The sequence below is a fragment of the Lonchura striata genome, chromosome 1 (assembly GCF_050655825.1).
Source record: "Lonchura striata isolate lonStrDom1 chromosome 1, ASM5065582v1, whole genome shotgun sequence".
NCBI lineage: Eukaryota > Metazoa > Chordata > Aves > Passeriformes > Estrildidae > Lonchura > Lonchura striata.
Window position 1 is genome coordinate 93,028,974 of NC_140703.1, and position 26,615 is coordinate 93,055,588.

At 43.5% G+C, this 26,615-nt stretch overlaps 2 protein-coding genes across 6 annotated transcripts in view; both read left to right on the forward strand.

Annotated features, from left to right (window-relative positions):
• The window catches only part of LOC110478728 (inactive ADP-ribosyltransferase arh2), a 43,658-nt gene extending 17,224 nt beyond the window's left edge, over positions 1-26,434 (forward strand). Inside the window, exons 6-9 of one of the 4 annotated variants that reach the window (XM_085558984.1) lie at positions 1,635-1,767; positions 2,825-2,978; positions 22,269-22,389; positions 23,508-26,434. In XM_085558984.1, the coding sequence (XP_085415110.1) occupies positions 1,635-1,767; positions 2,825-2,978; positions 22,269-22,374 (393 nt within the window). In that variant the 3' untranslated portion in view covers positions 22,375-22,389; positions 23,508-26,434. Of the gene's footprint in view, positions 1-1,634; positions 1,768-2,824; positions 3,740-4,480; positions 4,619-6,592; positions 6,612-22,268; positions 22,390-23,507 lie in introns of those variants that run through there. The other 3 variants (XM_085558998.1, XM_085558990.1, XM_021545544.4) reach the window with 3 other exon arrangements.
• Positions 2,842-26,434, forward strand: LOC146768770 (uncharacterized). 2 transcript variants are annotated; one of them, XM_085558569.1, is made up of 4 exons: positions 2,842-2,978; positions 4,481-4,597; positions 8,777-22,154; positions 22,269-26,434. In XM_085558569.1, exons 2-3 carry the CDS (start codon positions 4,572-4,574, stop codon positions 13,404-13,406), a joined length of 4,656 nt encoding a protein of 1,551 aa, XP_085414695.1. In that variant the 5' UTR covers positions 2,842-2,978; positions 4,481-4,571; the 3' UTR covers positions 13,407-22,154; positions 22,269-26,434. The 2 variants fall into 2 exon arrangements, with proteins under 2 accessions (XP_085414695.1, XP_085414699.1); XM_085558573.1 differs by lacking the exons at positions 2,842-2,978; positions 4,481-4,597 and adding an exon at positions 6,593-6,702.
• Positions 26,435-26,615: the final 181 nt, after the last annotated feature.

Genomic DNA, 26,615 nt, shown 5'->3' on the forward strand with positions numbered 1-26,615 from the left:
GCCTTCAGCAGGAGAGTGCATGCTAGCACACCATCCAAGTCCTAAGTCCTTGCTGGCCCATCCAAGGGAAGCTGGGCTGGTGCCACAGCACAGCACGGGGCTGCACAAAGGCACTGAGGCTGAAAGGAGAATGAAGCAGTTTGGGAAGTGCTGCCTTGGGGCAATTAAGTCCTGCCAGGTTCAGTCCCAGGACAGCTATCTGCAATAAACTTTTTCAGGCGAGATGACATCAGACATGTGCAGAGCACCAGGGATGAGGAGGAATAACTGGAGTGACACTTGAGCAGCCTGGCTACACACCCAGAATAGCCCCTCCATGCTGAGCCCTCCTGCCTTTGGTAGCATTGAAAGTGCATCTGTGCTGCTCCACCAGCATCCAAACTGCAGCAATAGGGCTGGAAATATGCATGGGGCAGAGGATAGCATAAAGGCATAAATAATGTATCTAAATTGTAAAAAAAAAAAAAAAAAAAGAAAAATAGAGTGAAGCTGTTGTCCGACTCTGCCATGTTTGATGTATGTGTAGGTAAACCTCAACCAAGTATTAAATAGCTCAGGTGAACAGAGAGAAATGCTAACCCTTCACACATGTTGCAGAAGCCGAGCCAGCCAACCAGCAACATTCAACTTACCATGATGTAAGTTAAATTTCAAGAAATAAAGCTGCCCATTTCTTAACAGGATGATATTTTTAAACTATAAATTTATTCGCGTTGAGATAATCTGGGGAATTGGGGCTGGTGGTATCTGCTCTAGAGAAAATCAAATTTTCCTTTGCAAATCTCCAAACTGTGGATTTGGAGTTCTTTCTTCTGTCTTCTTCTCCTGGGGAAGAACTGTTTCTTACATTTGCAAATTATTTTCCCTTTTGTTCAACAACTGGTTTTAGAAGAGGAGAGAAAAGGCTTGGCGAGAAAAAGACAGAGAAAGGGGCTTGAATTACATAGTCTGAACCTATGGCCTGAAAGAAATTACTGGATCAGAACATTTTCACCCCACCATGAAAATTTGGCTAATTGAAACATTTGCAAACATGTGACAAGGGGAGTTGAGAATATTCCCACAGACGGTAAGAGGACTGACAAACATGTCCTTACCAACCATAATTTTTTATATGATAAGGAATTTCTAGGTTGTGAGCTTGAAATCTGTCTTGATCTACTTTTTGGCATTTCTGGCTTGCTTAAACCAGCCTCTTGGCCTAGTGCATTAAGCTGGAGTGCAGGCTTATACCGGCACCTCAGGCATCACCAGGGCTGCTGGAGCTGCTGCTGGGGCTCATCCTGTACTGCGCCGGAGGAGCCGCAGCACAGCCCTGCTGCCCTTCCCAGCCAACGAGCTGTTCCTGCTCAGCCAGGGAGATGCCAGCCTGGTGGGGCCAGTGCCCCACGCTGCAGCTCCCGTGCCCCACGCTGCAGCTCCAGTGCTCACACCTGCAGCTCCAGTGCTCACACCTGCAGCTCCCGTGCTCACACCTGCAGCTCCAGTGCCCCACGCTGCAGCTCATGTGCCCCATACTGCAGCTCATGTGCCCCACGCTGCAGCTCCCGTGCCCCACGCTGCAGCTCCTGTGCCCTGCCCTGCCCTGCCCTGCTCTGCCCTGCCCTGCCCTGCCAGCGCTGTCTCTCCCACAGACGTACCGGCGCTGGAGCTCCGAAGGCCGGGGGGGAAGACGAGGCCACGACGCCCCCATGATCGCGTACGACGCCCTGATGGGCTGTGGTGGGGACTGGACAGAGCTCTGCAACCGCTCCATGTTCCATGGAGGTGAGGGTCCCCTGTGCCTCCCACCCCTGCTCCTTCGCCAGGGCCGGGATAGAGCCCTCATGGCTGTCAGCTGCCTCTGTTGGCCAATCTGCCATGTTGTCTGTGACGTTCTCATGTCTGGTTTCAGCCTCTAAACCCCGTTCTTCTGGCAGCAGCTGCCACACAAGCCATTTACAGGGCTTTTCAAGTGCTGCTCCATCTACTTCTCATGGTTCTGCCAGAGGTGCATGAGGAGTAAGTTCAGTACAGCTTTCTAAAGGGCTGGCAGATGCTGACAGACATGAGCACCTTTCGCCAAACAACTTTTTAGCTGCATGTAATGAAACCAAGTAAGGGAGAAAAATAATGCAGCACCCAAACAAATGCCAGCCAAATAAAATCCAGAACTTGGAGGCGCACAGTTAAGGACTTCTACAACTTTGTGAGAGAGAACTTTCTTATTCGCAGACAAATCTTACTGGGCTTTTGGGAGGGCCAGCATAGCTGGGGGATAGGACCCCAACCCTGAATTACACACTCCCTCCCTGTGTGGGGTGGACCCTTTGCAGAAGCTCCGAGTCTCTCACCTGCCCCAGCACAGTGGTGAGAGCTCAGTCGCCCACTGCAGACCCTGGCAGGCACAGACCCACAGGCACTGCCTGCACAGAGCATCAGTGCTCCTCAGCAAGGCTGGGTGTTTTAGAGCCTGCACTGTGCTGTGAGGAGGGAAGGGACACTCTCCAGTCCAGAACCTTTGTTGCATAGTACTCACCCATAAAACTATTACTCCCTGCTTTGTTCTTAGCAATGCTAGCTGCCTGCAAGAGCTGCTGTGCTGGGGTAGGTTTTCCCAAAACCAAGTGAGCTCCCAGCCCAGGAGTGCACACCACAGTGGCATCTCCATGTGCTTGCCTTGGCACTGCGCTCTTACTTTTATCCTTAGCCTTTAGGACTGACCCGACAGGCCCCCACCGTGCTCCATCAGTGTGGTATGCTCCCTCCTCCAGGCAGGGCAGTTTTTGGTTGTGTGTGTGAAGGTGACACTAAGAGACCACTGCAATTGTGCTTAAACCTGCAGGGGAGAGCGCGGCCACTGGCTCCATCGCCGGCTGCCTGTTCGGCCTGGTTTACGGCCTGAGCAAGGTGCCCAAGGGCTTGTACCAGGACCTGGAGCAAAGGGAGAGGCTCGAGTTCTTGGGCGAGAATCTTTACCGACTATCCATGGAGGAAAAGTAAAGGAGTTTCTTCCATTTTCTCTTTCTATAAAGGTTATATCAAACCCTGTAGATACCTGACTGGCATTCACAGTGAAGTAACCCTGAGTTAGTCTGAAGAGCTCTATGTACATTGTGTGCAAGTGAAGATAGCTGAGTTATTAGACTGATTAGAATCATTAGACTGATTAGATATACGTGATATTTGTGGGTTTTTTACAGATGCAGGGATTTCTAAATATAAGGAGTGCTGCTTAAACTTCAAATGGCAAAAAATAAATAAAACATCTTTTGACTGATTTCAGTCTAACTTGCTATAATACCACGTCCTAAACAGTTGTTTCCAGTAATTACACATATGAAATTAATTTTCAGAACTAATGCTTTCTTGCAAAACTAATGGTAGTACCCACTCACGGGGATATTCTCTGTATATTTGACAATCCTTTCACCACTGTGTCCCTCCTTGTTCTCAAATCTAATGTGTCTGTGACACTTGTAAACCTAATGTCTCATGGATTAGCTTTTAATGAATCACTGATCCCTGTATCAGCACTGTGGTGTAAGGTATTGTTACATTAGAAGCTTCCAGAAAAGGAAAAGCCAACACTAAAAATACCTCCAAGGAACAAGCAAAGCATCAGTGTGTCTAAAATTTCTGATCAATGTGTCTAAAATTTCTGAATTATGTTTTTATTCTTCCTCAGTCTTCAGAAAAAAAGTTTCTCTAAAATATAACTGGCTGAAATATTTGTAAATAAATTAATCTTGCACTATTTTCTAAGTATCAGTCTTTATTTTTAGATTGAACAGATTATATGTTGCTGTATCAGTATCAGAATTTTTGGCTGAGGTCTACAAGCAGTTGTAATAGGTCAACAGTTAGGTTGTGATACATTTCACAAGCACCATGAAAACTCTTAAGAAGAAAAGTTACAACTGCTTTACCTTTTTCCTTTCCCCCCCCTTTCATTTTATTATCTTTTGTTTTTCTTTGCCTTTCCTTGCCTGGCTTCATCTCAGCTTTCCTCTCCAAGTTATTTTTCAACAATTCTTTTTTCCTTTTTTTTTTCCTTTTTTCTTTTTTTTTCTTTTTCTTCTAATCTTTTTTGGTTTTTTTTTCTTTTTTCATTTTTTTTCTTGTCCTTTTTTTTCATTCTTTTTTATTTTTCTTTTCCTTTGCCTTTCCCTTTTTTCCCCCTTCTTTTCATTTTTTCTTTTTCTTTTATTTTCTCATTTTTCAAGAAAACCAGCAAACTATAATTGGGTTATAAGTTGCAGACCACAAACAAAGCAAACAGTAGACCTTGATGAAGGACATCCTAATGCCCCCAAAGAGCAGCACAGGCACAAATATGGAATCCTCAATGAAATAACGCAGAAGTGAGCTCAAAATTTGTTCCCACATTTAACCTCATGTTTTACTTTAGAAATTCAGAAAGTGAGGTCTATATAATGCTTTCTAATTTCCACCATGTGTGATTGCCTATGTGGTGTTGGTTTCTCCTGTCTTTCTCCAGCTGCTGAACTGTTTTAAAAAGATAGCTAAAAATACATGAGTACTTTCCTACGCCTTTTTCCATGTAAGCCATTGCTGGAATCATCACTGGGATGTTATGTGGCAGACACAGGAGCAGGTGATGCCTGTCAGTAGGAATAGCAGCCTGCATGACAATGTCCATATGAGAAGGTTTTCCGTACTGCGCGTTACCTCTCGCTCCGTTGTTGTAGCATGTTTTCTCTTGGCAGCTTCGCAAGGTGCTTTCTTGTTTGCTTTGGAGATGTGTTAAACCAAAGGCAGCAATTGTGTCAGTAGCCAGAGAATACCAAGACTTTCTGAAAACATTGCTTCTAGTTTAGGATGCCTCTAGCACTCCTGTAATAAATTCAGCAGTAGAGAAGAGAGAACAACATATTCTGCATAAGGTAGGACTTTTTCTAGTACTTTGGTTTTTCTTCTTCCTTTAGGGAAAAAATAATCACCGACAAATATCAAGAGGCTTCATAATTTTCCCCGCTTTACCTTCTATCCAACCTGAGCAGGACCAAGTTGTGTTTCAGAGATCAGTAAGAGAATCTCATTGAAAAAAAAGGACTGAACCTCTAAAGCACCCAATGTTGGGGTGGGCAGTGCCTTGGCCATCATTTCACTGAACACACTCAAAAGGCCTGTGCATCGTTTTGAGTGGGCAGAGCTGCTCCTGGTTGTCTTCCTTATCTAGGGGCAGGTCATTGGACCAAACACCACAGAACCAGGTAGGGATGTCCAGGGATGAGGGAGGCCATGAGATGCAGCACTTTGCACACTCCAGCTCATGGCCATTTCCCCAGAGCCCACTAACAGTAAGGTAGACCAATCTCATTGATCTCTGACAGTTTTTGCAGGACAGTGTTTTTCAATTTGTTTCTTGTTTTTAAATGAGGCCTCCATAGTGCTATTTCCTTCTGCCCATGCCACTGTCCCTGCAACAACTAATCTTTTGGGCTGCCAGAGTGTCTAAAATGGTGATCAGATATTTAACATGCAATTCAGGTTCAGGAGACAAGGCCTTCTCTTTTCCACACCAGAGACACTAAGCCAGAAAATCCTACAAATGTATGCTTTTAGCAAATGCCATGGGATGCCACCACGCCCTGCTACTCAGCAGCATCTGAACCCCTAACTGAATGGAAAGGCTGGAGGGCACTGGTGCAGGAGGCAGCAGGCAGGTCTGGGAGAGAGTGCCAGCTCCTGTCCCTTTGCCTTGGCACCTCTGCTCTCCTCTGCTCACGACACAGGAGTATTCACTGCAGAGGTTTCTCTGGGACAGGCTGGCTAGCAGGATAGGGTTGCTCTCCATTAGCATATTAGGCTGTTACCACTCTGATGCTGCCTGTGATAAATGTCCCCAAAGAACCTATAAATAAGTAACTAAGCAGCCTGTCTTATGCATCTTAATTATTTGTAGGCTAAGAAGACAGGTAACTTTTGAAAGTGTCCTTGCTTCCTCTACAGGTCCAAGCAGTCTGTCTTCCAGACACTGAAAACCATGCAGCAGCATAAACCAGTTTCCATAAGCAGCAGCACATTGAGGCACATCACAGTCATTAAAAAGAGTGGAAACCAGTATCTCCAGGTGAAGAGAGGGGTGAGGGAGATAAAGCACATTATGCCATTTTGCAGGATCAGGGAGGAGCCCAAGTATCTGCCTTGTCATATGGCATAGCTCACAGTGCTGGGTAATTAATTCTGCTGGCATGGGGTTCCCCCCTGTGCATGGGGACTACCTGTCTGGATACTCCCAATGGGATTAGAATTGACTGTTTGTAGTTGATATAGAGGTGACTATATTTCATTGATAGATGGCATAGTTTAAGAGTAACAGGATGCAATTTGGGAAAAGACAGTAAGGAAAAATTAGGGATGATGACTTAGCCTTTTGAGAATGGCGGTCATGCTCCCAAACATGAGAAGCCTCTTACTTAGGTGTCCTTCCTTGAGGGGAAACCATGGTGTTTCCCAAACACTAGGTTAAAGCAGACTCATCACTACCTCCATTTTTTTGTGATGGTCTCAGAATTCAGTGTCATTGTACCACTGCCCTTGCACAGAATGCATTTCAGATTTACATGGTCACAATGGTCATTTGCAGGTGACGTCATCTTGGAAGAACTGCAGATGCCCTAAATAGGTGCCATAGCTGTTTGTTCATTTTCTGCTGCTGGCTGGTGAATATGGATCAAACACTCAACCCATGTCTTGGTACTTAAAGCAATGCAGTATTCCCATAAATGCTACATTTCAGATGGCATCCTATAATAACACTCTAACATGGAAAAGGAAATCCCTGAATAGAGCTCACTCATAGTATATTTTAACAAAGTTGTTTGAATTTCATAGCTCATATGAATATTCCTAGCAGAGAAGGCCTCCTTCCCTTCACAATCAATAGTAGTTTGGCTATGCTGAAAGCAAGACCAGTCTGTATTTTACTGTGGCCATTTATAGCAACCAAAGCAGTCCAGAAGGGCGAGGTAAGCAGGGCATCTGGTTCCACTGTTGTTCTGAGAGATCAGAGATGACCCTGAAGCACATTGGTTGATGGCCCACATGTTTTTCTGAATACACCAGACAGGTGTATTCAGGAAGGAGAGGGATGGTAAGCTTGCAGTTAAAATATCAGCAGACTTGCAGGAGAGGGAATGAACCTGGATATTTTTAGCCAATTGTACTCTGAATTCTGGTTCTTTCTTTATTCTGGAAATTCCCATAGTTGGGACGAATGGGCTTCTTGGTGTAACATAGAATCTTTGCCTCTTTGGCTGTGGTCAATTTAGTAGGGGAAAGGGTGGATGATACCACCTGTGCTATGCTGAAATGTGGTCATTCCCTATCAAAACCTACAAGATATTGTTTGTCACATTAGACAGGGGCCAGTTGTCAGGCTTTTTTCTTTTATTGGCCTTTAAAAATACCTACAAAGTCATTATAAATAGACCTTCTTCCATTCAAGATGGCAAATGCATCCCTCTGCTGAGGGACGTAATTTTCAATATGTGCACTTGAAATGCAGCCAAGTGGAATCCAAATCTCACAACCCAACTGGACAAGGACCAACCCTTCACTTTGCAAACAGCTTCCATAATATTGCAGTAGGGGGCCGGGTCCAGTTTCTTTCAGAGACCATGGTGTGCCAGCTGCTGGGGCACAGCTGGGCCTTCCCCAATTTTCTGAGCTTGACACTCCCTAAAGGATGATCCTCTTTGCAGCCTTTCTTCATTTCCTACATGTGGATTTAATGTAAAGAATTTTTTTATTCCACTTCAGGTCATAAAAATTAATCCCCTGCGGGTATGCAGGCTGTATTCTGTGCATGAAGTTATTTCACTGCACAGTGAAGTAACCTTCCAGCTTTTCATGGTGTCAGAAAGATGACACCTCTCCATTTTTTCCCTCCTAGACCCATCTATTGTTATTGATTTCAAGCTCCAGCTTTTGTGCTGAGTTCAGTATTTTATTTAGTAACTGATCCACACCAATTAAAGCATTGCCTAAATCCCCAGCTGTCCAAAGGCCTGATTCTTCAAATAAACAAAGGTCCAACATACCATCCTTCTTCCTCCACATTAAAAGAAGTTGCAGTCAAGGGACATTGCCAGGGTTGTTGTTGTGAGGATAGCCTTCACAAAGCGGATTTAAGAGCATAGTCCTGATGTGGGATTTGAGTGCTATCAAAAAGCAAATATCAGCAACCCTGTTGTGGATTTTTTTTTAATTCTGGGGAGGTATCTACTGACTTCTAAACTATAACAATAGTAAAAACCATCAGTGGCGCATTTGGGCCCCTCAGCCTTGATATTTTGTTTTAATGGTTATAAACCAGAGACAGAACCATGGTTTCATGCTAACTGCAATCTTATCATATTTATCTTTGCCTACACTTTACCTAGCAGGAAAGGAAAATGCCTTCAGTGTTGCTCTCACTTTAGGACATGGTAATTCTAAATGAGGGACTAGTGTCACAGAGATGTAGTGACCCCAACTAGCATTGCTTGCTTCCCTAAGTGCTTCCACTGCCCACAAAACACAGAAGAAAGCTGACAATGCTGTGTGGGACATTGTGAAGCCCTGACACTCCTGCTACACCATGCCTCATGAAGCTTGTTGAGCACTTAGCATGCTTTTTAACAGGCCACTAACATCAACTCTCTTGAGAAATTCTAAATTTAAGTGTTTTTTTTCCATTTCATGCGTAGCAGCATGCCATTAAAGCAAAGTAAGAAGGGAGTGACAATGCTGACAACTTGAAAAGACATTTATGTTTTCTCTTGCACAGCACCAAAAGCGCACACTTCTGTGGAGATAATAAGATGCTTATAGACCCTCTGGTGCTGAAGAAGAAGCTCAATAGGATGGCAACAGAGCAAGGAGCCTTTGCTGTTCTCAGCAGCCTGCTGCTGTATGTCACCGAGCTCGCAGCCGGCGATCCACAGATCAGCAACAAGAGGACAAAATGGGCAGAAGGTAAAGAAAACCAGGTGAGCTCTAACCAGCCATGTCCAGATCCAACCAGGGTTCAGTATCCAACCAGATTTCAGCTCTTGCGGTCCAGGTTTCTAAACAACAATCGCGAGCCGTACACCAAGAAGAGAAGAGAAGTCGGCAAACTGGTCATTAAAGAGAAGATGTGGGTGAGCAGGGCCGGTAACAAGCTGGACAGAAGTAGAGATTGGAAGGGAGATGGAAAAGCAGTGGAGGAGGATGCAGACACAGCACGCAGCGAGAGGGCAAGGTGGACTAGTGTAACTGGAAAAAACACAGTGAAGAACATCCTGAAGAAATTTTTAGCTGCTGAAGAAAAAGAAGCTAAGGAAAAGTCTCCCAGCTGGAAAAAGAAGGGAGCAAACAGTTTGCCAAAAATAGTCAATAAGAATTCAGTCTTGTCCAAACTGAAGGAGAAGTTTGAACAAAGCACTCTCTGCTCAGCTGCAGAGGTGAAAGCATCGCTCTTGCACAAAGGTGAGAGAAAGACTAAAAACTTCCCCAGCAGAAAAGCTATTCATAAGCCTGAGGTCAGAGTGCTGCGCATGGCAGCAATGACAGCCACAGGTATAAAGAGTCCAGAGTCCCAAAATTTAGTATGCTCCACGGTCCCAGTGCCCAGATTCAGCATGGCTACCAAAATTAACCATCCTTGGAGCTGGTCAAAAAATAATGCCACAAAGCAGCCTTTTGGTCATGGCACACTACTGAAGGAAAAGGAGGGATCTGACAGAAACCACAGAGAAAACAACACCCTAGGAAATGCAGCACAGGACAGGGAGGACAAAGAAGAGTTACTGGTGGCACCAGAGACCATGTCAGATGCAAAGGATGTTTTAGCTGAGGCTAAAACAGATTCCACAAAACAGGGACCCAACTTTCATCCTGTTATAAATAACTCTTCAACTACTCATAAAAACAATGATCTTGCAGGCTGCATTCCCCCCTTACCTGAATGTGGTCTAGATTGTGACAGAACTAACATGCCAGATGGGCCTGACACATCTTCACTATTGGGGATTACCAGTGCTCTGCAACATGTTAAGGAAGACAGCCTACCTTCTGACTCACCTGACTGTAGTGCAGCTGGAGGATCCCATGAACATAGTCCTCAGGATACTAAACCAGGAGAGATTCCTGAGATATCTCTGTATGTATATGGTTCAGATGAAGATGACACAGAGCTCACAGAGCCAGAAAAAGACCCTTTCTTTGCAGGCCAAAAATGTGTTCCAGAGCAGAAAGCACTGGAAAACATACTGCCATTTTACTCTACAAAATTTTCAGCATCTTGTGAAGTTGAGCCTTCAATGGATGATCGACAGCTAACTGTCCTAATACCAGCTTCTGGCTTGAAGGCACCAACAGAGGCACTGGATTTAAGAGGCAGGTGTTCTAAGGAAGCCAAAAAAGAAGCAACATTTCACAGTGAAGACAAAATGTCTTCTACTTCTAGCAAAAATGATAGTGATGTCCCAAATATAGAGGAGGAAAATAAGACACCCAACAGCCAAATGCAAAATGAATTAAAAACCATGCAGCCTCAGACTCCTCAAATGAATTTTAGCTCACAAAATAACTTTAATGTTTCCAATAGGGACATGCAAGTTCCAGATGCAAATCAGAACAAACCTACACTCTCCTCAAATGAGAGCCTGGAGCCAAAGCCTGGTGCTGCAGCAGAAGAGGATACTTCTTCTTTGGAAAAAACACAAAGCCCTTTGCCAGGTGACCTTGTGAAGCACAGTTCCTTTATTTCAGAAGATTTTGGGAAGGACAAATTATCATCATCAAGTGAAATGATGAATCACTCAAACATTCAAGGCCTGCAAAGGAGTTCCTTCACTGACCTGGAGACCTGCCACAAGCCATTTGAATCTGTCATTGAGCATGAAGAGGACACTGCAGATGAGATGCCCTGGCCTGACTCTGAGGCATGGCACTCACCCCTGTCAACCTCTTTTCCAATATCGATGAGTGGGATTGCAGGACAAGGTATCCATCACACTCTTGGAAATCCTCTGACACTTCCACCTCTTGATCTGGTGGGACAGGGAGCTGGTGCTGTGAAACATGATTATGACAGCCATGGCTGTGAGAAGCCTCCACACCCTCCTGCAGATGAGTTGACAAATGGTGGGAATGACACAATGGGGGAAAAGAAAACCATATGTGATTTTAAGAACCAAGGAGTATTCCCAGATCATGCAACAGAAAATGAAAACTCTACAGACAAAGAGACAAATACATGTCAGAAACATGAGAACTCTCCTTCACATTCAACCACAAAGCCAGGAAAACATGAAAATAAAACCACACTAGCAGGAAACCCCCTATTACCCTTGGAGAAGAGCCGAACACCAATATTAGATGATACCAAAAAGCAAGGATGTGTTATGCTAGAAGAGAATCCAATTCCTTCATCACCTGAATTGGTCTCAGACCAGAAGGATGCAAAAAGTAGAAATAAAATATCTGAACACACAAGGGATAAGCTCTTCTCCTCAGATGATGACATGAAGCATGAAAGTGAGATGGAGACAGAGGAGAAAGAAGAGAGAAATGCCTTGCATAAATTTGAGCAGGAACCAGTATTCACATCAAATGATATTGTGGCCCATGATAATAACTCTTCAAAGGAGAATGATGCTCATAGTCTTCAAACACCCCAGTTACCTTCATCAGAGCATGATACCAACATTCAAGGAGTGAAAAATACTGGACAGAGTTTGGAGAATCTAGCATCTTCAAGAGATTTTGTGAAACACAAACATGATGTGACAGAAGATGAAAATATCAATTACAGTAACAGGAAAAAACACCTGGACTCATCAGATGAGCCAATGAAACATACAAATGACAGTGAAGGCCTGGAAAACATCAAGTCAGACTTCAACAATTATTCAATGCCACCAAGACATACAAGATACCAGGACAATAAAATGGCTGATGAGGACAATACCACTCTAGAGACACAGAAACAGATGTCACCAGGTGACATCTGTGTAAAGCCTGAAACTAAGCCAGACAATAAAGAGACTAAACATACCTCTGAGAAGTTCCAATCACCTTCTTCAAACGAAGTGCCAAATTGTCAAGACAGAAGCTCTTCAGGAGAGAGGAAGCAAAAGACACCAGCAGCAGAAGACATTGGATCATCTGAAACAGAGGCAGTAAAAGAGGATATTGAACAGCAGTTTTCTGGGAAGCACCAGCTACCTCCATCAAGAAAGCCAGGAATGCATGAGGAAAATATTCCAGGAGACAAACAGCAAATGAGATTTGAAGATTTTCTGACACCTGATACAAATACTGCAAAAGAGAAAGACAAACTTCCAAGTTCCAGGAAGTGCCCATCAATACCACCAAAAACATTGGTTAAGCCTCAAGAAAAAATTACTCCAGAACAAAAGCAAAAACCATCAGATTCTTCAGGTTTTAAGAAGTCTGGTACTAATTCTGTAAAAGAAAAGGATGGAGATCCAGATTCTGAGAAGCTGCTTTCTTCAAATGAAGTACTGAAACCTCAAGAAAAAGGCACTTCAGAAGAGAGGAAGCAAAAGATACCAGCAGGAGAGGACACCAGGTCACCTGAAGAAAAGGCTGCAAAAGAGAAAGATAAATACCAAGGTTCTGGTAACCATCCATTGCCTCCTTCAATTAAATTATTGGAGCCTGAGAAAAATACTCCAGTAGAAAAACCACAAACTATATCTGAATGTTTTACAAAGCCTGATGCAAATGCTGTAAAAGATAAAAGCAAAGATCCAGCTTCTGAGATGTGCCCGCCCCCATACTCAAATTTGCCCATGAAGCGTCAAGTAAATAATTCCACAGTCAAAAAGGAGCATTTGCCACCACCACATGATGAAAAACCAACATATAAAACTGGTAGTCCAGAAAAGAAGAGTGACCCTAAGAGAAGAGAGAAATACCAGCTAGGCTCTTCAGCTCAGTCAGAGAGGCACAGCAATGATGGCTCAGGAGAGGAGGGCCCTGTGGGTGATTTCAGAAGCTATCAAGCTCCATCACCAAGCAATGGCCTAAACTGTAAAAGCAGTGCTGTCCCAAAAGAGACCAGTTTGTCTAATACAAAGAAATCTCCCAAATCATTCTCATCATTACATGTTGTATCAAAAGATGTGGTAAATCCTGATGGAAACAGAGAAAAGCAGCCTGGATTTAAGAAGTACAAAGCGCTCTCGTCAAAGACTTTGGTGAGGCATGAGAAAGATGCTGCTGAAAGGGAGGGGAGCGGGCAGGCAGCTGGCAAAACGAGTGAGAAAAAGGCAGAGCTGGAGGACTGCTCTAAAGCAACGCCATTCTCAAAATATACAGTGGAAAGCTACAGTGAAGGATCCTTAGATTCAGCTTTCAAACCATTGATCATTAGAGTAACTGACACATTTAAACATCACAGCTAAAAATTACGGCTACAGCTTAGGCAAGAACTTACCACAGATCATGCTACCGACTCACTTGATCTTTCTTTTCTCCTTTTTCCTCCAGGGCATTATATTACCATTTTTTAATCACAAGGACATTGATGTGCATCTATCAGAGCTAGGGTTTTTTTCTTTCTTAAACATTAGCCTGAAGACATGAATTAAATTAATCACTGCAAGTGAATTAGCTAATCACTGAATTAATCATCAGTTTATAAATTAAATATGAGAAGGGCTTTGAGATCAGTGTGAATTTAGCCCTGCTTCAAATTCTCAGTGCTAACTAATGGGCTTTGTTTGTAACAAAGACAGGTTGTTCAGGCTGAACTCTATTTGTATTTACTTGTCCTAATGAAACTCTGCTAGTTCTTCTTCCAGGAATAGTGGTAGGCAGTGTAGCTTTAATTATGTCAAAAAGCACTTGTTCTAAGCTCTGCCTTTTCACAGATTAGCAGGAACTGTTGATCTATTGCTGCACTGAGTGACACTGTTAGCAGATGTATGAGGGAAGGAGGGGAATGCTTCATTTATCTGCAAAAAAAATCCTCAAAGCAATTGATGCTACAAGGGGATTTAACACAAATGCAAATGGTCAAACTCATTAATATTAATACTGGAAAAATTGTGATTTAACCTCCTCGGAAACTATTTGCACTTTGGGCATACATACTGTATGCATTATTGTTGTAAAGGTACACCATTTCAAGGGGTTCTTAATTACTGCAAATGAATATGCAAAAAGTGTAAGAGCTCAAAAAGCTCAACGCTAAAAGGCCATGAAGACAAGGTAAGCCAGAGGGGCTCAGCACTTTGACATAGCAATTCAGCTTTTCATGGGACATCTGTCCCACTCTAAATGCTGGGGCACACAGACATGAGGCAGGTGCCTCAGCTCACATTTAAAGTCTTAGGAAGTTTTCATTTTACAATGCAATGTGAAGCAGAGCAGTAAAAAGCAGAGCAGTAAAAAGCAAGATTCAATGTCACTGAATCCTAAAAAAGGGGTAAATTTTTGTGTTTACAATAATAGCATCTTCTGCAAGATGAATGTTGTTTTGGAGAAGTGAGGGCAGGGTTGCTGCCTGGGGTGTCTCAGTAAAGCTGTGACAGACAGAACGTCTCACAGCACCAACTGTCCCATACAGGAGTTTACCTTAGCATTGTAATTGCACATTCATATTAAGACTTACTGTGGAGGAACCCTAAAGGCATATCCTAAGGACTCAACTTCAGCAGGACAGAGGGTTCACACAAACAGGGCCCTGCTTTCCTGTGGCAGTGAATTTCCTTCCATTTTTAAGATGCTCTCCATGACCACGCTCTGCAGCTGAGGGCTGGCTGTTCCTTAAGCACAGGTTGGCAGAATGCCCCCACCTACTGCCATCAAGAGACTGAGGACAAGAACAGGCTGGCAGCAAGCTGAGATCAAACCCATTTGCCAGCACAATATACATGAGTCACATACATGACAACTGGGCTAACCCAGTTGGGGACATTGCTGGCAGGAAGCGGGAACATGAACATTGTGTCTCCCGACCACTGAGGAGGCTTAAACTTTGACTTCTTTTTCCTTCCCAACCTGCCAAGAATTAGGCTTTCTTGCATGTAGAGGGTCACAAAGTGAAAATTTGATTTAGGTATCACACCAGTCCTCAAAAACTAAAATAGATTTTATTGGAAATACAACACTGCCCTTACGCATAGGGTTTACTTTGTCCACCAAACTTTTATAAACTGGCAACCATAAAGGTCACTTTGTACTAAACCAAAAGCATAATTTACTTTTTATTGTCCATTATTGCATTTCATGTTTGAGAAAGGTGAAATAATAAGCATAGAGCATTTGTACCAGACTTGAAGAATAAATTCTCTATTAGCTGGCTTCTTCTGCCTGTACAGGAAAATCACAGAATCACAGAATTGCTGTGATTGGGAAAGATTTTGAAGACTGTTGTGTCCACCCATTACCCAGCACCGCCAAGTCCACCACTAAACCATATCCCTAAGCATCACATCCACACAATTTTTTAACACTTCCAGGGATGGTGGCTCCACCACTTCCCTAGGCAGCCTGTGTAAATGCCTGACATTCATTTTGGTGAAGGAAGTTTTCCTAATATCCAATCTAAATCTCTCCCAGCACAACTTGAGACCACCTCCTCTTGTCTATTGCTTGTTACCTGGGAGAAGAGACCAACACAAACCTCACTACAACCTCCTTTAAAGTAGTTGTAGAGAGTGATGAGGTCCCTCCTCAGTTTCCTTTTCTCCAGGTTAAGCACCCACAGCAGGTCCTCATCAGACTTGTGCTCCAGACCCTTCACCAGCTCCATTGCTCTTCTCTGGACACGCTCCAGCCCCACAATGACCTTCTTGCAGCAAGAAGCCCAAAACTGAGCACAGGGTGTGAGGTTTGATCTCACCAGTGCTAAGCACAGAGGGACAATCACTGCCCTGCTCCTGCTGGCCACACTATTGCTGATACAGGCCCGTATGCCATTGGCCTTCTTGGCCACCTGGGCACTGCTGGCTCATATTCACCCCCAGATCCTTTTCTTCCAGGCACCTTTCCAGCTTCTCTGTCCTGTAGCACTGCCTGGGATTATTGTGACCCAAAGGCAGGGCCTGGTGCTTTGCCTTGTTGAACCTCACAGCACTGATCTCGGGCTATCGACCCAGCCTGTGCAGACCTCTCTGCAGAGCCTTCCTGCTCTCCAGCAGATCAACACTGCTGCCCAGCTTGGGGGCACCTGTGAACTGACTAACAGCAGGCTCAGTCCTCTTGTCCAGATCATTGATAAAGGTATTAAACAGGACTCAACCCAGTACTGAGCCCTGGGGAATATCACAGGTGACCAGCAACAGATGGATGCAACTCCATTCACCCTCACCCTCTGGGCCAGGCCATCCATCTGTTTTTTAACCCAGCAAACAATTCACCCTTCCTAGCCATGAACAGCCAATTCCTCTAGGTCAGTGCTGTGGAAAACAGTGTCAAAGGTTTTTCTAAGGTCTAGTTAGACAAAATACTCATACTTTCCATACTTTCTTCTCATAAAGGGTGTTTTAATTAATCTAATTAGAATTCAATTATTCTAATTAGAAGTCATCTTAATTATTCATTTGCTAATCTTTTAAAAGAAATTGGGGGGAAGTTGCCCCTTTTTCACACCTGGAAATATTACTACTCTGTAACAAATGGAAAGAGTTCTTAACTCTGCCAGAAAGTTAGACAAATATTAAACAGGTGCTTCCTGGCAGAGCTTGTCCTTAGGCACCAGGAAGCCCATAAGTCTTTCATTTTACACCTGCCTTGTTCGCTCTTCTCAATAGGGATCAACACTAGCAGACATTCAGGGTAAGCCAGGCAGAGTCATCTTGTGAGGGGCAGCTTCTAGGTTGTTGCATGCCTTAATCTCTGCTGGTAAAATAAAACATCCATCCATGTCAAATGACACTCCCCAAAGTACATTTAAAACCTGACATAGATTTGCATGAAATGCATCCTTATGGGTAAAGCCTCACTTAAGGAAATCAGTTCATTCTGGGAGTTAGCACACTTAATCCTTCAGAAAAGAAGAGAGCAAGGCCATAAAAATTCCAGTCATGAAGGAGCAGTAGAAGTCTGTTGTGCCTTGCAGTAAAAAAGTCACTGCAGACAAAGTAGGCAGGAAATTTAGCACTGGTGATAAGAAAAGGAATGCCAGAAATTAATATTTCAGAAAAAAAGAGTTTGAGGAGTGATATATTCATCTATGCAAATGATGCCATGTGTGCAAATGGCCAGGCTTGAACTCTGATGAGACCCTTTCTGACACAACAGAAAACAGTTTCATTCCCAGTGTCAGGAATCCTTCACAAATTTTTTACCCCCAGGAGTAGAGGGGTAAAAATTTCTGCACCTGCTATCCTTTAGGCACATCTCCCACTCCATCACAGGAGAGGCAGTGAACAGAGCCCTCCCAGCTGCTGTTTCAATTTGACTGACCTACTAACACATACTTTTGAGGCATCTGCCAGCACATCTCTTTGCTTTTGGGGTTCTGGACAATGGGTGTAATTCTGTGCAGTTCTGTTCCTTTTCCATACTACAGCCCTCTGTTTTACTAATGTACAGTTCTCAAGGAAAACATCTCTCAAGGTCACTAGAGGAATTAGATCCTTAGCCTATACTAAATGTAGCAGCAATTTTTTTAGTAGATTCCTTAAAGTCCTGGCTTAGCTATGGACACATATACACAATCACAACCAGGCCAGGAACAGGGAATATAAACAACCCCAAAGCCCAGGTAGAAAAGGTTTTTCAAGGCTCGCCTTCTAAGGTGACATATTGAAATTTCATATTCCTATGGAATTAGATTCTCATGGAAAGAGATTTTTTTAAGGAGACTGGGCAAAATTAATGACAATGTTATTGCCTCAAGCATAGTCCATTGCTTTGGAGTCTCCAAAGCAAGGCTTTCCAGAAGTTTTTGAAACCCTGAATAGAAGAGCCATTTAAGGGGAGTCCAGACTCTGAGCTGGAGCTGGGGTACCTGAAGGGTCTCATCTGCAGAAGTTAGTAGTCAGTAGTTAGTGGTGCCTAGAGATTGAGGTAACAGAGAAGCCAGGCAGGCTCCCAGTACCAGCCATCTGTAAAGTGCTTCAGACTTTTTATGTCCTCTCTAATTAGGCCATAGTTAAATCTCCCCTAGCCCTTCTTCTTGGCAGGTCATCTGCCAGATGGGCGCTTAGTAATACAGAAATCCCAAAAGGATTGGTTTGGACTAATTTGGGTAGTCAAGCTTGGACCTGGCACATCAGTATGATAGCACAGTCCCCTTCACCGTGCTGAACAAGTGCACAACAGCTCCAGCAGCCCCACTCATCCACCCACATTTCTGACTGAAGGGCAAACCTCTGCCTTTGGGGCCCTCTCCAGGTCCCCAAACTCAGAACAAGTTCAACTGCCCTCTGGATGTGCCTCTCTGTCTCTCCATCTCCTGCAGCAACACAGTCCTTGATTAAAGCATTTGGGGCTGACTGGAACAAGCCCAGGCCTCAGAATCCTGAGTTTGCAAAGAGCCCATCACTTTCCCCAAAAGTTTCATGAAGTGAAAGTGATGCCTATATTTCTGGGACTTCAGGTGCTAGGAGAGCTCAGAGGGCCAGAGGAGAGCTCCCTCTCCCCCCAGTTCAGAAAAGGCTGCTCAGCCATGCTGGATGAGTAGTCTCTATAGGTATAACAAAGAGCTCCTCGTTGATTTTTATTATTTTTTTTTCAAATTTAAAAGGGGCACATAAAGAATAGCTATTCACAGCAAAGGAAGCCCAAGCCCTGTGAAGTTTAACCCGTGGAAGAACAGAGGCCAGTTCATGAGACACAACTAGTCCACTGCAATGGCAGGAAATGTGTCACTGCTTTTACCCAGACATCAGAACCAGGAAGAAATAGTTGTCCTGAAAATGCTATCTGATTCCAAATTGTTCAAATGAAATTAAAAAAAAATGAATGAGTGTGCACTTTTGGCTATGAACTGCATAACTTAGTAATTGATCAGCATCTTCTTCAGTTGGATACCATTTAACACATCACACATAACAAAAAAGATAGAGACCAAGGCCATTAAGTAACCGTTTGACTCAGGTTTTCCCCTTTGTACTATTTTAAATATCAATGGAGCTGATAAAAGAAGAAAGCACTAAAGATAACAGAAGGGACCTCATATCCTGGCACTATTCAGCATCTGTCCCAGGCACAAGATGCTGCAGATGAAATCTGGGCTGCTGACAGTAGAAATGCCCCACCTAATGGTTGAATTTGTAAAGCAGGATGCAGTTAAGCAGCGGTGAAAGCAGATGAAAAACAGTGCCAGCAATAGTAGGAAAATTTAGGGAAACATTTTTTCTCTTATTCCTGTGCTACTATGAACACCATCCAAAAGAAGTTTGTCTGGTTGATCAGAGAAATGTGATAAGTAATATCTGGGAACCTTACAGATTTTGGGGCGGGGGGGTTCTCTGGAACATTAAAGTAAATCTCTCTTACTTGAGAAATGAGCACAGGGATGTGTACTATCAGCAAAACAGTTTCAACTATTGCACTCACAATGTGGTTTCCAAAACGTATTATGTCCTGTGAGCTTTATTTATCCTTTTCATTTCCATAAACATCTTTCTATAGAATCGAAACATTTTTCACTCCTTGATGAGAATTTAGGAAAAATGGGAGGAAAAAAAAGCTTGCTAGGTATCTATTTTCCTGCCAACTAAAAGACTTTTTGTATACTGAATAACTAAAGAATCAGCAGGTCAGTATTTTACCTCTTATGATCTGAAGGACCTGAAACAGTTTATGGAATTGCAACAAACCTCCTGTTACTGCACTTGGTAGTAACCTCAGTGTGCCTCAGCTGTAGGTCCAAGAACAACTGTGTAAGATGGTGGGATGTACTACAGCAAGCTCTCAATGGTGCTGATCATTCAACAGCAGAAATGTACTGCCAGAGGGAAAAATCACTGGGAAATAAAGCCATAAAAATCTATAATGCACTGAACTGGTTATCCTCAAAAAGTCACCAAATAGCTTTGGGCTCTATTTTAAAAAATTGATAGTAACCCTGAATATCCAAAAAGGGGCATCTTATCACAGATCTGATTTTTGGGGAAAGTGCTCAGCATTTCCTCTCTGAAAATCAAGATTCTTTTGTAAGATGCCTCATGTTAGGCAACCAAAGCCCCTTCTAAATAAAGTGCCCTAAATTCCAGAAATACAGGAGAGTTTCATGGGCACCTATTTCCCCTGCATCTACAAAAGAAAAGCACATGAGCAAAAGAATTGATGTGCAGGGATGGCCAGCTTCCTGCAGCTTTGTAGGTAAATGCAGCCAGTGCCTGCCTTTACCACCAAGAATTTCAACTACTTGCTGAAGGCTGCACACCATTTTGACACCATATGCTGCAGTTGCTGGTTGAGATGTAGTCTAAATAGTAGGTGAGTCCTTCCTATCGCTGTACTTCCCAAGACTTCTGGAAGGAATCAAATAAGCCTTTTGGACACTTTAGAGCCAGCCCATCCTTCTCAAGAAACAACTATGAAGATGAATTACACCATCAGAGTGAAATCCTTGTGCCCCTTGGGATTCATACCAATACAATAGACTATCAAAAGGCAGCTCTGAATTGCTAACCCAGTTACTGAGACCTTTGATTCTTCTCAGGAATGGGAACAGTGTAAGTAGCAGTGTTCCAAACACCCAAATAAGGTCCCACCAAATGTATCTTAATTCTAACTGTCTCCAAGCTCCAGAAGATCAGAAATCCCCAAAAGACATCTTTATTAACTCATTTAAATTACACACATCATGTGACAAGAAAGTCTGTACCATTGTCATGCCATACAGATTTCTTAATAACACTGCTTTCTTCCTCAGAGGGTTCCTTATTTGTACCACTGAATCTTATTTGTGTATTGAGAAGATTAAAATAGTAAAAGCAAATAAAATATCAACCTGATATTCATTCTGTCATTATCAGGGAAGGAGCAGGAGAAATAAAGACAAACTGCATCCGTAAATGTCTCATCAGTATACAAACTGTTTTCCTTATGCCCAAGAGAGCTGACATGTGCCAAGTTTCATGTGACAGCTGGGAATAAGTATAAAATATGGAACATTAATTATGCAAATGGAATGGCTTTGAAAAGAGCTCAGAAAAAACCTACATTTTCTGTAGCTTGTTCCCTGTTGCTTTTACCCTGCTGGCTCCTCAGACATGGGCAAAGGGAAAACTGTGTGTCAGGGAGGTGACTCTGGCTACTGAAACAGGAGCAGTGACTTAGCAGGAACCTGGCTAAGGACTGGGCTGGTTGGACCAGCTGCCTCCAGTGCTGCCCATAGAGGGGGTGGCTGGCCAGGGCTGCATGGCCTGACATGACTGCCTGTCTTGCCTTTGCTTGGTGAGGGCAGTTTTTGAATGCACACCTGAAACAAACCCAGTGGTGTGGGAGGGCTGGATCAGGTTTGGCTACCTGTGGTTCAAGGCTGGCAGAATAAGTCAGTAATCTGGTGACCAAATTGGTGTTAGAACAGTGGAAATGCCCCAGGTGTTTCACATATAACCTTTGAGGAAAACTGAATAGTCCAGTATGACCAGCAAGCATTCCAACCCTGCCTGCTGCTCAGCCAGAGCATTTGGGCAAACCTGGGGCTAGTCTGTGAGGAGCAAACCCTCTAGAGACCCCCAACACTTGCTCTGGGCCTTTGTTCTGCTCCCATAAATGCCAGTGAAGGGAAGAGAAGGATCTTGCTGAGGGTTCACCCTGCCCCATCTGAAGATATTTTGGAGGAGCCAACTTCAGTTCTTATCTTTCTTGTCACAAACTCTCTGTGAAATCATTGTAATTCATCCATCCATGCATCCTGCCTGCAGAGCAGCAGATGTACTTCACAGGCAGCAGGGAGCTGAGATGGCAGCTGTGGGCAGACTCCAGCAGCCACCCAGCCTGGAGCCAGTGCCTGGATATGAGCAGCACAGGAAAACTCAGACCATTCACCATTGTGCATCCGACTCCTTTTCCAAAACCACCACTACTGATCCTTACCTCCCCTTCAGCCTTTCCAGCGCTATTTCTTCAGGAGACATACATAGGTGACACTGAGTGGAACAAATGTGGTGGAGAGTGAACAGAGTTATGGGGGAAGACAGCCCACGAGAGCACACAGGTCATCACAGCAACCCCCTACAAAGGTAGCACTTTTTCAGCTTTAGGTTTAGTTGAATTACAACTCTTCTTCTCTTACCCAAACCAATGCCAGCAGTTGCTCAGGGACTTCTTATGTCCTCTGGTGTTTTTCTTCACAGACTATACAACCCATGTTTGAAAAAGGTACAAAGAGAGTGCGTAAGCTGTGTGGGAACACAACTCCCAGAAGGAGCATGTATGAAGCTGAATGTCACTAAGAATTGAAAGAAACAGACTTGTGTAAGTACCCCATGAAACCAAACACTTAAGCCCAATGTGATCCTAAGAAAATATAATGAAAATACATTTAAGTTTAGATGTTGGTCCCCCAGTGTAGTAAGGCTTTCTGATGTCAAAAGAATCAGCCTTGGTCTATGCCTTGCTTCTCCCCCTGTGTAAGGGGAATTAATGACTCTTCCCCTCACCTCTTAACACTTAAGTTCCTTGTGTCATGGCAGTCTGCAATGAGTGTATGTATGCAGAGTATGACCCTCTGACTGCAACCAAGAGCTCACCTGATGTTTCCAGGCAATGGGAAAATTCACTCTGAATACTATTTTCTATTAACTTCAGTCTCCTCTTTTCAGAATTCATTTGGAAGCAGATACATGGCAGAGGCACAACCTCTGGGTCATTCCCTTTCAAACAATAAAAATATGGTTCACTCCTCTTGAAATATTTTTTTAAAAATAAGCACACGCTGCTCTCCAATGTATACCACCAGTGCCCAGCTCTAGGCAGACAGAAATGCAAAACCAGGTCTTTGCTTTCTTCTTTAGAAACCCAGGTTTAAATGAAAAATCATTTCAGCTTAGAGATAGTTTTTATTCAAAATGGGGGGAAACAGGTTACTTTCAGTTTTGACTTTCTATTGTTAATTGGATGCAACTGACATTCAAGAGCACTACAAAATAACCACTGAAATAAAGTAAATATCCCCCTTAAGATTTATTTCAAATAGAAAAATGCATTTCAATAATATTCCCCCAGCCTGACAAGGAAAGCTCAAACTTCCTGAAACACTGTGTTTTAGCATCATTAAAAAAAAAAAAAAACAAAACAAAAAAAAAAAAAAAAAAAACAAAAACAAAACAAAACAAAAAAAACCACCAACAAAAAAAAACAAACATGTTCTCATGGCAAAAATATGCTTATGAAACAATGTGTTCTAGTCAAAACTGTATTTCTTGGGATGCAACAGTGCTGATTTGTAGTAGCTGGGGGAGGGTGTTAATTTTTAAGGCCTGGGCTGGGAAGCCATGCTCTCTCCCTGCAGCCGAGACCAGACCTGAGTTAATAAGGGCAGAAGAAGCCTGCTGCAGAAGAACATCAAGTCTCATTTTTTTTACATTTTAAAGCAATCTACTGGGAGAGGATTAAACTCCAGAGAAAGACACTCTAAACTTCTTTGGGATAACACCCAGGGAGTGATTTCCTTTTGTTAAATGGGGCACAAAAGAGGAGGAAATGGCAAAACCACCGTAAGCGAGGTGTCCCTGAGCTGGCCCCTGGCGAGTTGTCTCACTGGCCTGCAGATGGCGAGGTTGCCATGTGGAGATGTGCCTTTTGCTGACAAGGAAAACCCCTGCATCCTTAAGAAAGTCGGAAAAAACAAATTCTGCCTGAAGATGATAGCTCAGAGTTAATTCTTCACCCCGCACAACAGTTCTCCCGCAAGGCTTCGTTTTGTGTGCATGGCCAGCTGTTCGCCGGGCATGAGGATATTGCCCCGAAGATGGTAATAGCAATATTTCAGCTGATCATTAAACAACACTCTTTGTAATGGAAATAGGGATCTTTACTCCCCACTTCAGCAGCAGCCACAGTCCACAGCACAAAGTCATTAAAACTGCTCTTCCAGGAGGTGAAGCAACAGTATGGGATGATTATCTGATCATTTCTTGGTCCCCCCTACAGTCTTTAGAAATACACAGACATGAATTAAGAGATACCCACATTGACTGGCTCCAAAAGCCCCATGGCAAAGTCCAAGATTAAGACTCTAACAATGACTTGCAGTGTTACTGATCTCTGTGCCACAATGAGTTAAATTCTCTAGAGTTCAAAAAATTTGAGTCTGGGTCCCACTGAATCACAAAGTCTTCCTAGGAAAACATGTTTTTCATATCTATTTTTTCAAAGTCCATGTTTGTGCTTAAAACTCATCCGGATTCCTTCAGCAATTCACAAAATAAAAATTATTAATGCTTCACAAAAGTAACAATAAGATGTTGCAAAGAGCAGTTTTAATAGACAAAAGAATATATGTTTTTCCCTCACTGCTCTCATGGAAACTCTGCTAAGCTCATCCTGTGACACATGAAATTCCTATTGCTGCCTTCCCTCGCTTCCTTTCCATTTTCCTACTTTTCCCCTTACATTTCTGTCATGTTCGAGGGCTACAAAATGAGACTGGAACATGAATCATGTGTTTCCAAGAAACATAGAGAACTTGCTTTCTGGGTCAGATTTTCCAGTTATTGTTCAATAAAGACTCCTGAGCCCTCCCAAGAGCCTTATGAGAAAGAATTTCTTTCCAACATGCAGCTGCTCATTAATTCCTGGGAAAACCCTGAAAACAGAGTTTTCAGTAACATAGTAATCTTTCCACTCTGAAGTTTCACTGCTATTTTTTTAAAGAAAGCACTCACAGACATTAAAAAAACTCCAATATTTTGAACGTGCCATTTTGATCAGCTACGCAGATGCACACATAAACTGCAGTCTAGCAGCAGATCTCAAATTTGGTGACAATTGGCTGCTCAGATAACTAAAATACTGGGACAAGCAGAAAAAGCATTTCCACTCCTCCTTGTGCTCTAGGGTAGTACCTACCCATCCTTGGATACCTTGGGATTTTACCCTCTGCCACCCTAGCTGCAGGAGGAGCCTGGTAAGCAAAGCTGAGTCCTCTGCACCGTGGAGCCCTGGACAGGACAAGGGACAGCAGCTGGTGCTACTGCTGCAAAGCAGGTACAGCATCCCCTCTGACATTTCCAGCGTGGCAGAAGGATATCTGGCACTCAGCTATCAGGCCACAAATGCACAGCCAACAACAGGTCTGTTATATTTGCACCAGGGCTGAGCTCTGCCATCATCTTCATCTCTACAAACTGCGAGACCATAAGAGCTGTAATGCAGCCCTGATCCAAAACCTGTACAAACACCAGCCTCCTCTTGCTCTGCCACTGCCACCACTGTCCCCCACTTGCCCATGGGAATGGGTGAGTTGTGCAAGAAACTCAAGGCATCACCTGGACACATACATGAGCGTATTTGCCCATGGCTTTCCCTCTGCTCATCCAATTCCCTGTGCTGCAGGGCTGCTGTCATGACAGGAGCTGTCTTGGGACTGCTGCAGGGCTGCCCTCCATGACAATGAGCAGCTGTGGAGCTCAGACGAGCATGGAGACTTCCTACAGTACCAAGGAAGGAGAAACGCACAGCAAAGGCTGTGGTAACAAAGATAAAACCTTGATTTATGCCCAGAAGCCCCTGTTGCTGGCAAAAAGCAGCACTTGGCAACTCCTCCCTCCATCAATCCAGTGACTCTATTTCATTCCTAGATTTTAATAGCTTGTCTTTGACCCCACAACAGTTTATGAGTTATGTGGGCAAAGCTAAGGGGAGCAGAGGCAATACCTCCATACCATATTTTTGCCAGTCTGGGGGCATTCCCTTTGCACACATGGCACTTTTTGGGTGATAAAATGCAGCAATTTTGGTTTACTAAATCTTCCTTCCTTGCTGCAAGACCTTTTATGTCATTACCTCTGCCTTTCCTGATGCATACAGGGCTTCCAGGCTCAGTTGACAGTGAAGCTGAGACAGGGACTTAGGAGTACCAGACCATGGAGGTCTTAAAGCCTTATTACCACTTGGCACAGAGTGTACTTTTATATCTTATAGGATGGAAATCCTTCAACTGCTCTTCCAGATTACTGTGGACAAAAATAATCCCAGGGTTTGTTGTCATTTAGATGATGTGGTTGTGCAGGACTGAAAGGAAGACTGCAACACTGGCAATCTCTCTCTAAGAACAGCACTGGCTCCTTCACCTCACACAAGCCATTTTTGGAGACCCTCCCTCTCCCTCCTCACCCCATTTCTGCCACTTCAGGGAAAAAGGTGAAGTTGGCAATATTGGGTTAATGGTTGGACTCAAAGATCTTAAAGGTCATAGCCAACAGAAATGATGCTCTGATACTGTTGTCATGTGTGGATGGAAGGATTTTCATTGCACACCCTGGCCAGAATAAAAAAAAAGTAATGCCTGATTCTCTAATACTTAGATGATGTTATTTGATTCCCTTGGTTTTGGTGACACTAAGATTCTGTGATTCTATGTTATGTCTGCACTGAGTACAAACCAACAGTTAAGTGGCTTTGCCTAATTGGAGCTCTTGCATTTTGTAGGTTCTGACTCTTTTCTTTCCATTTTCCACGGCTGACAAGGTCTGGATGGT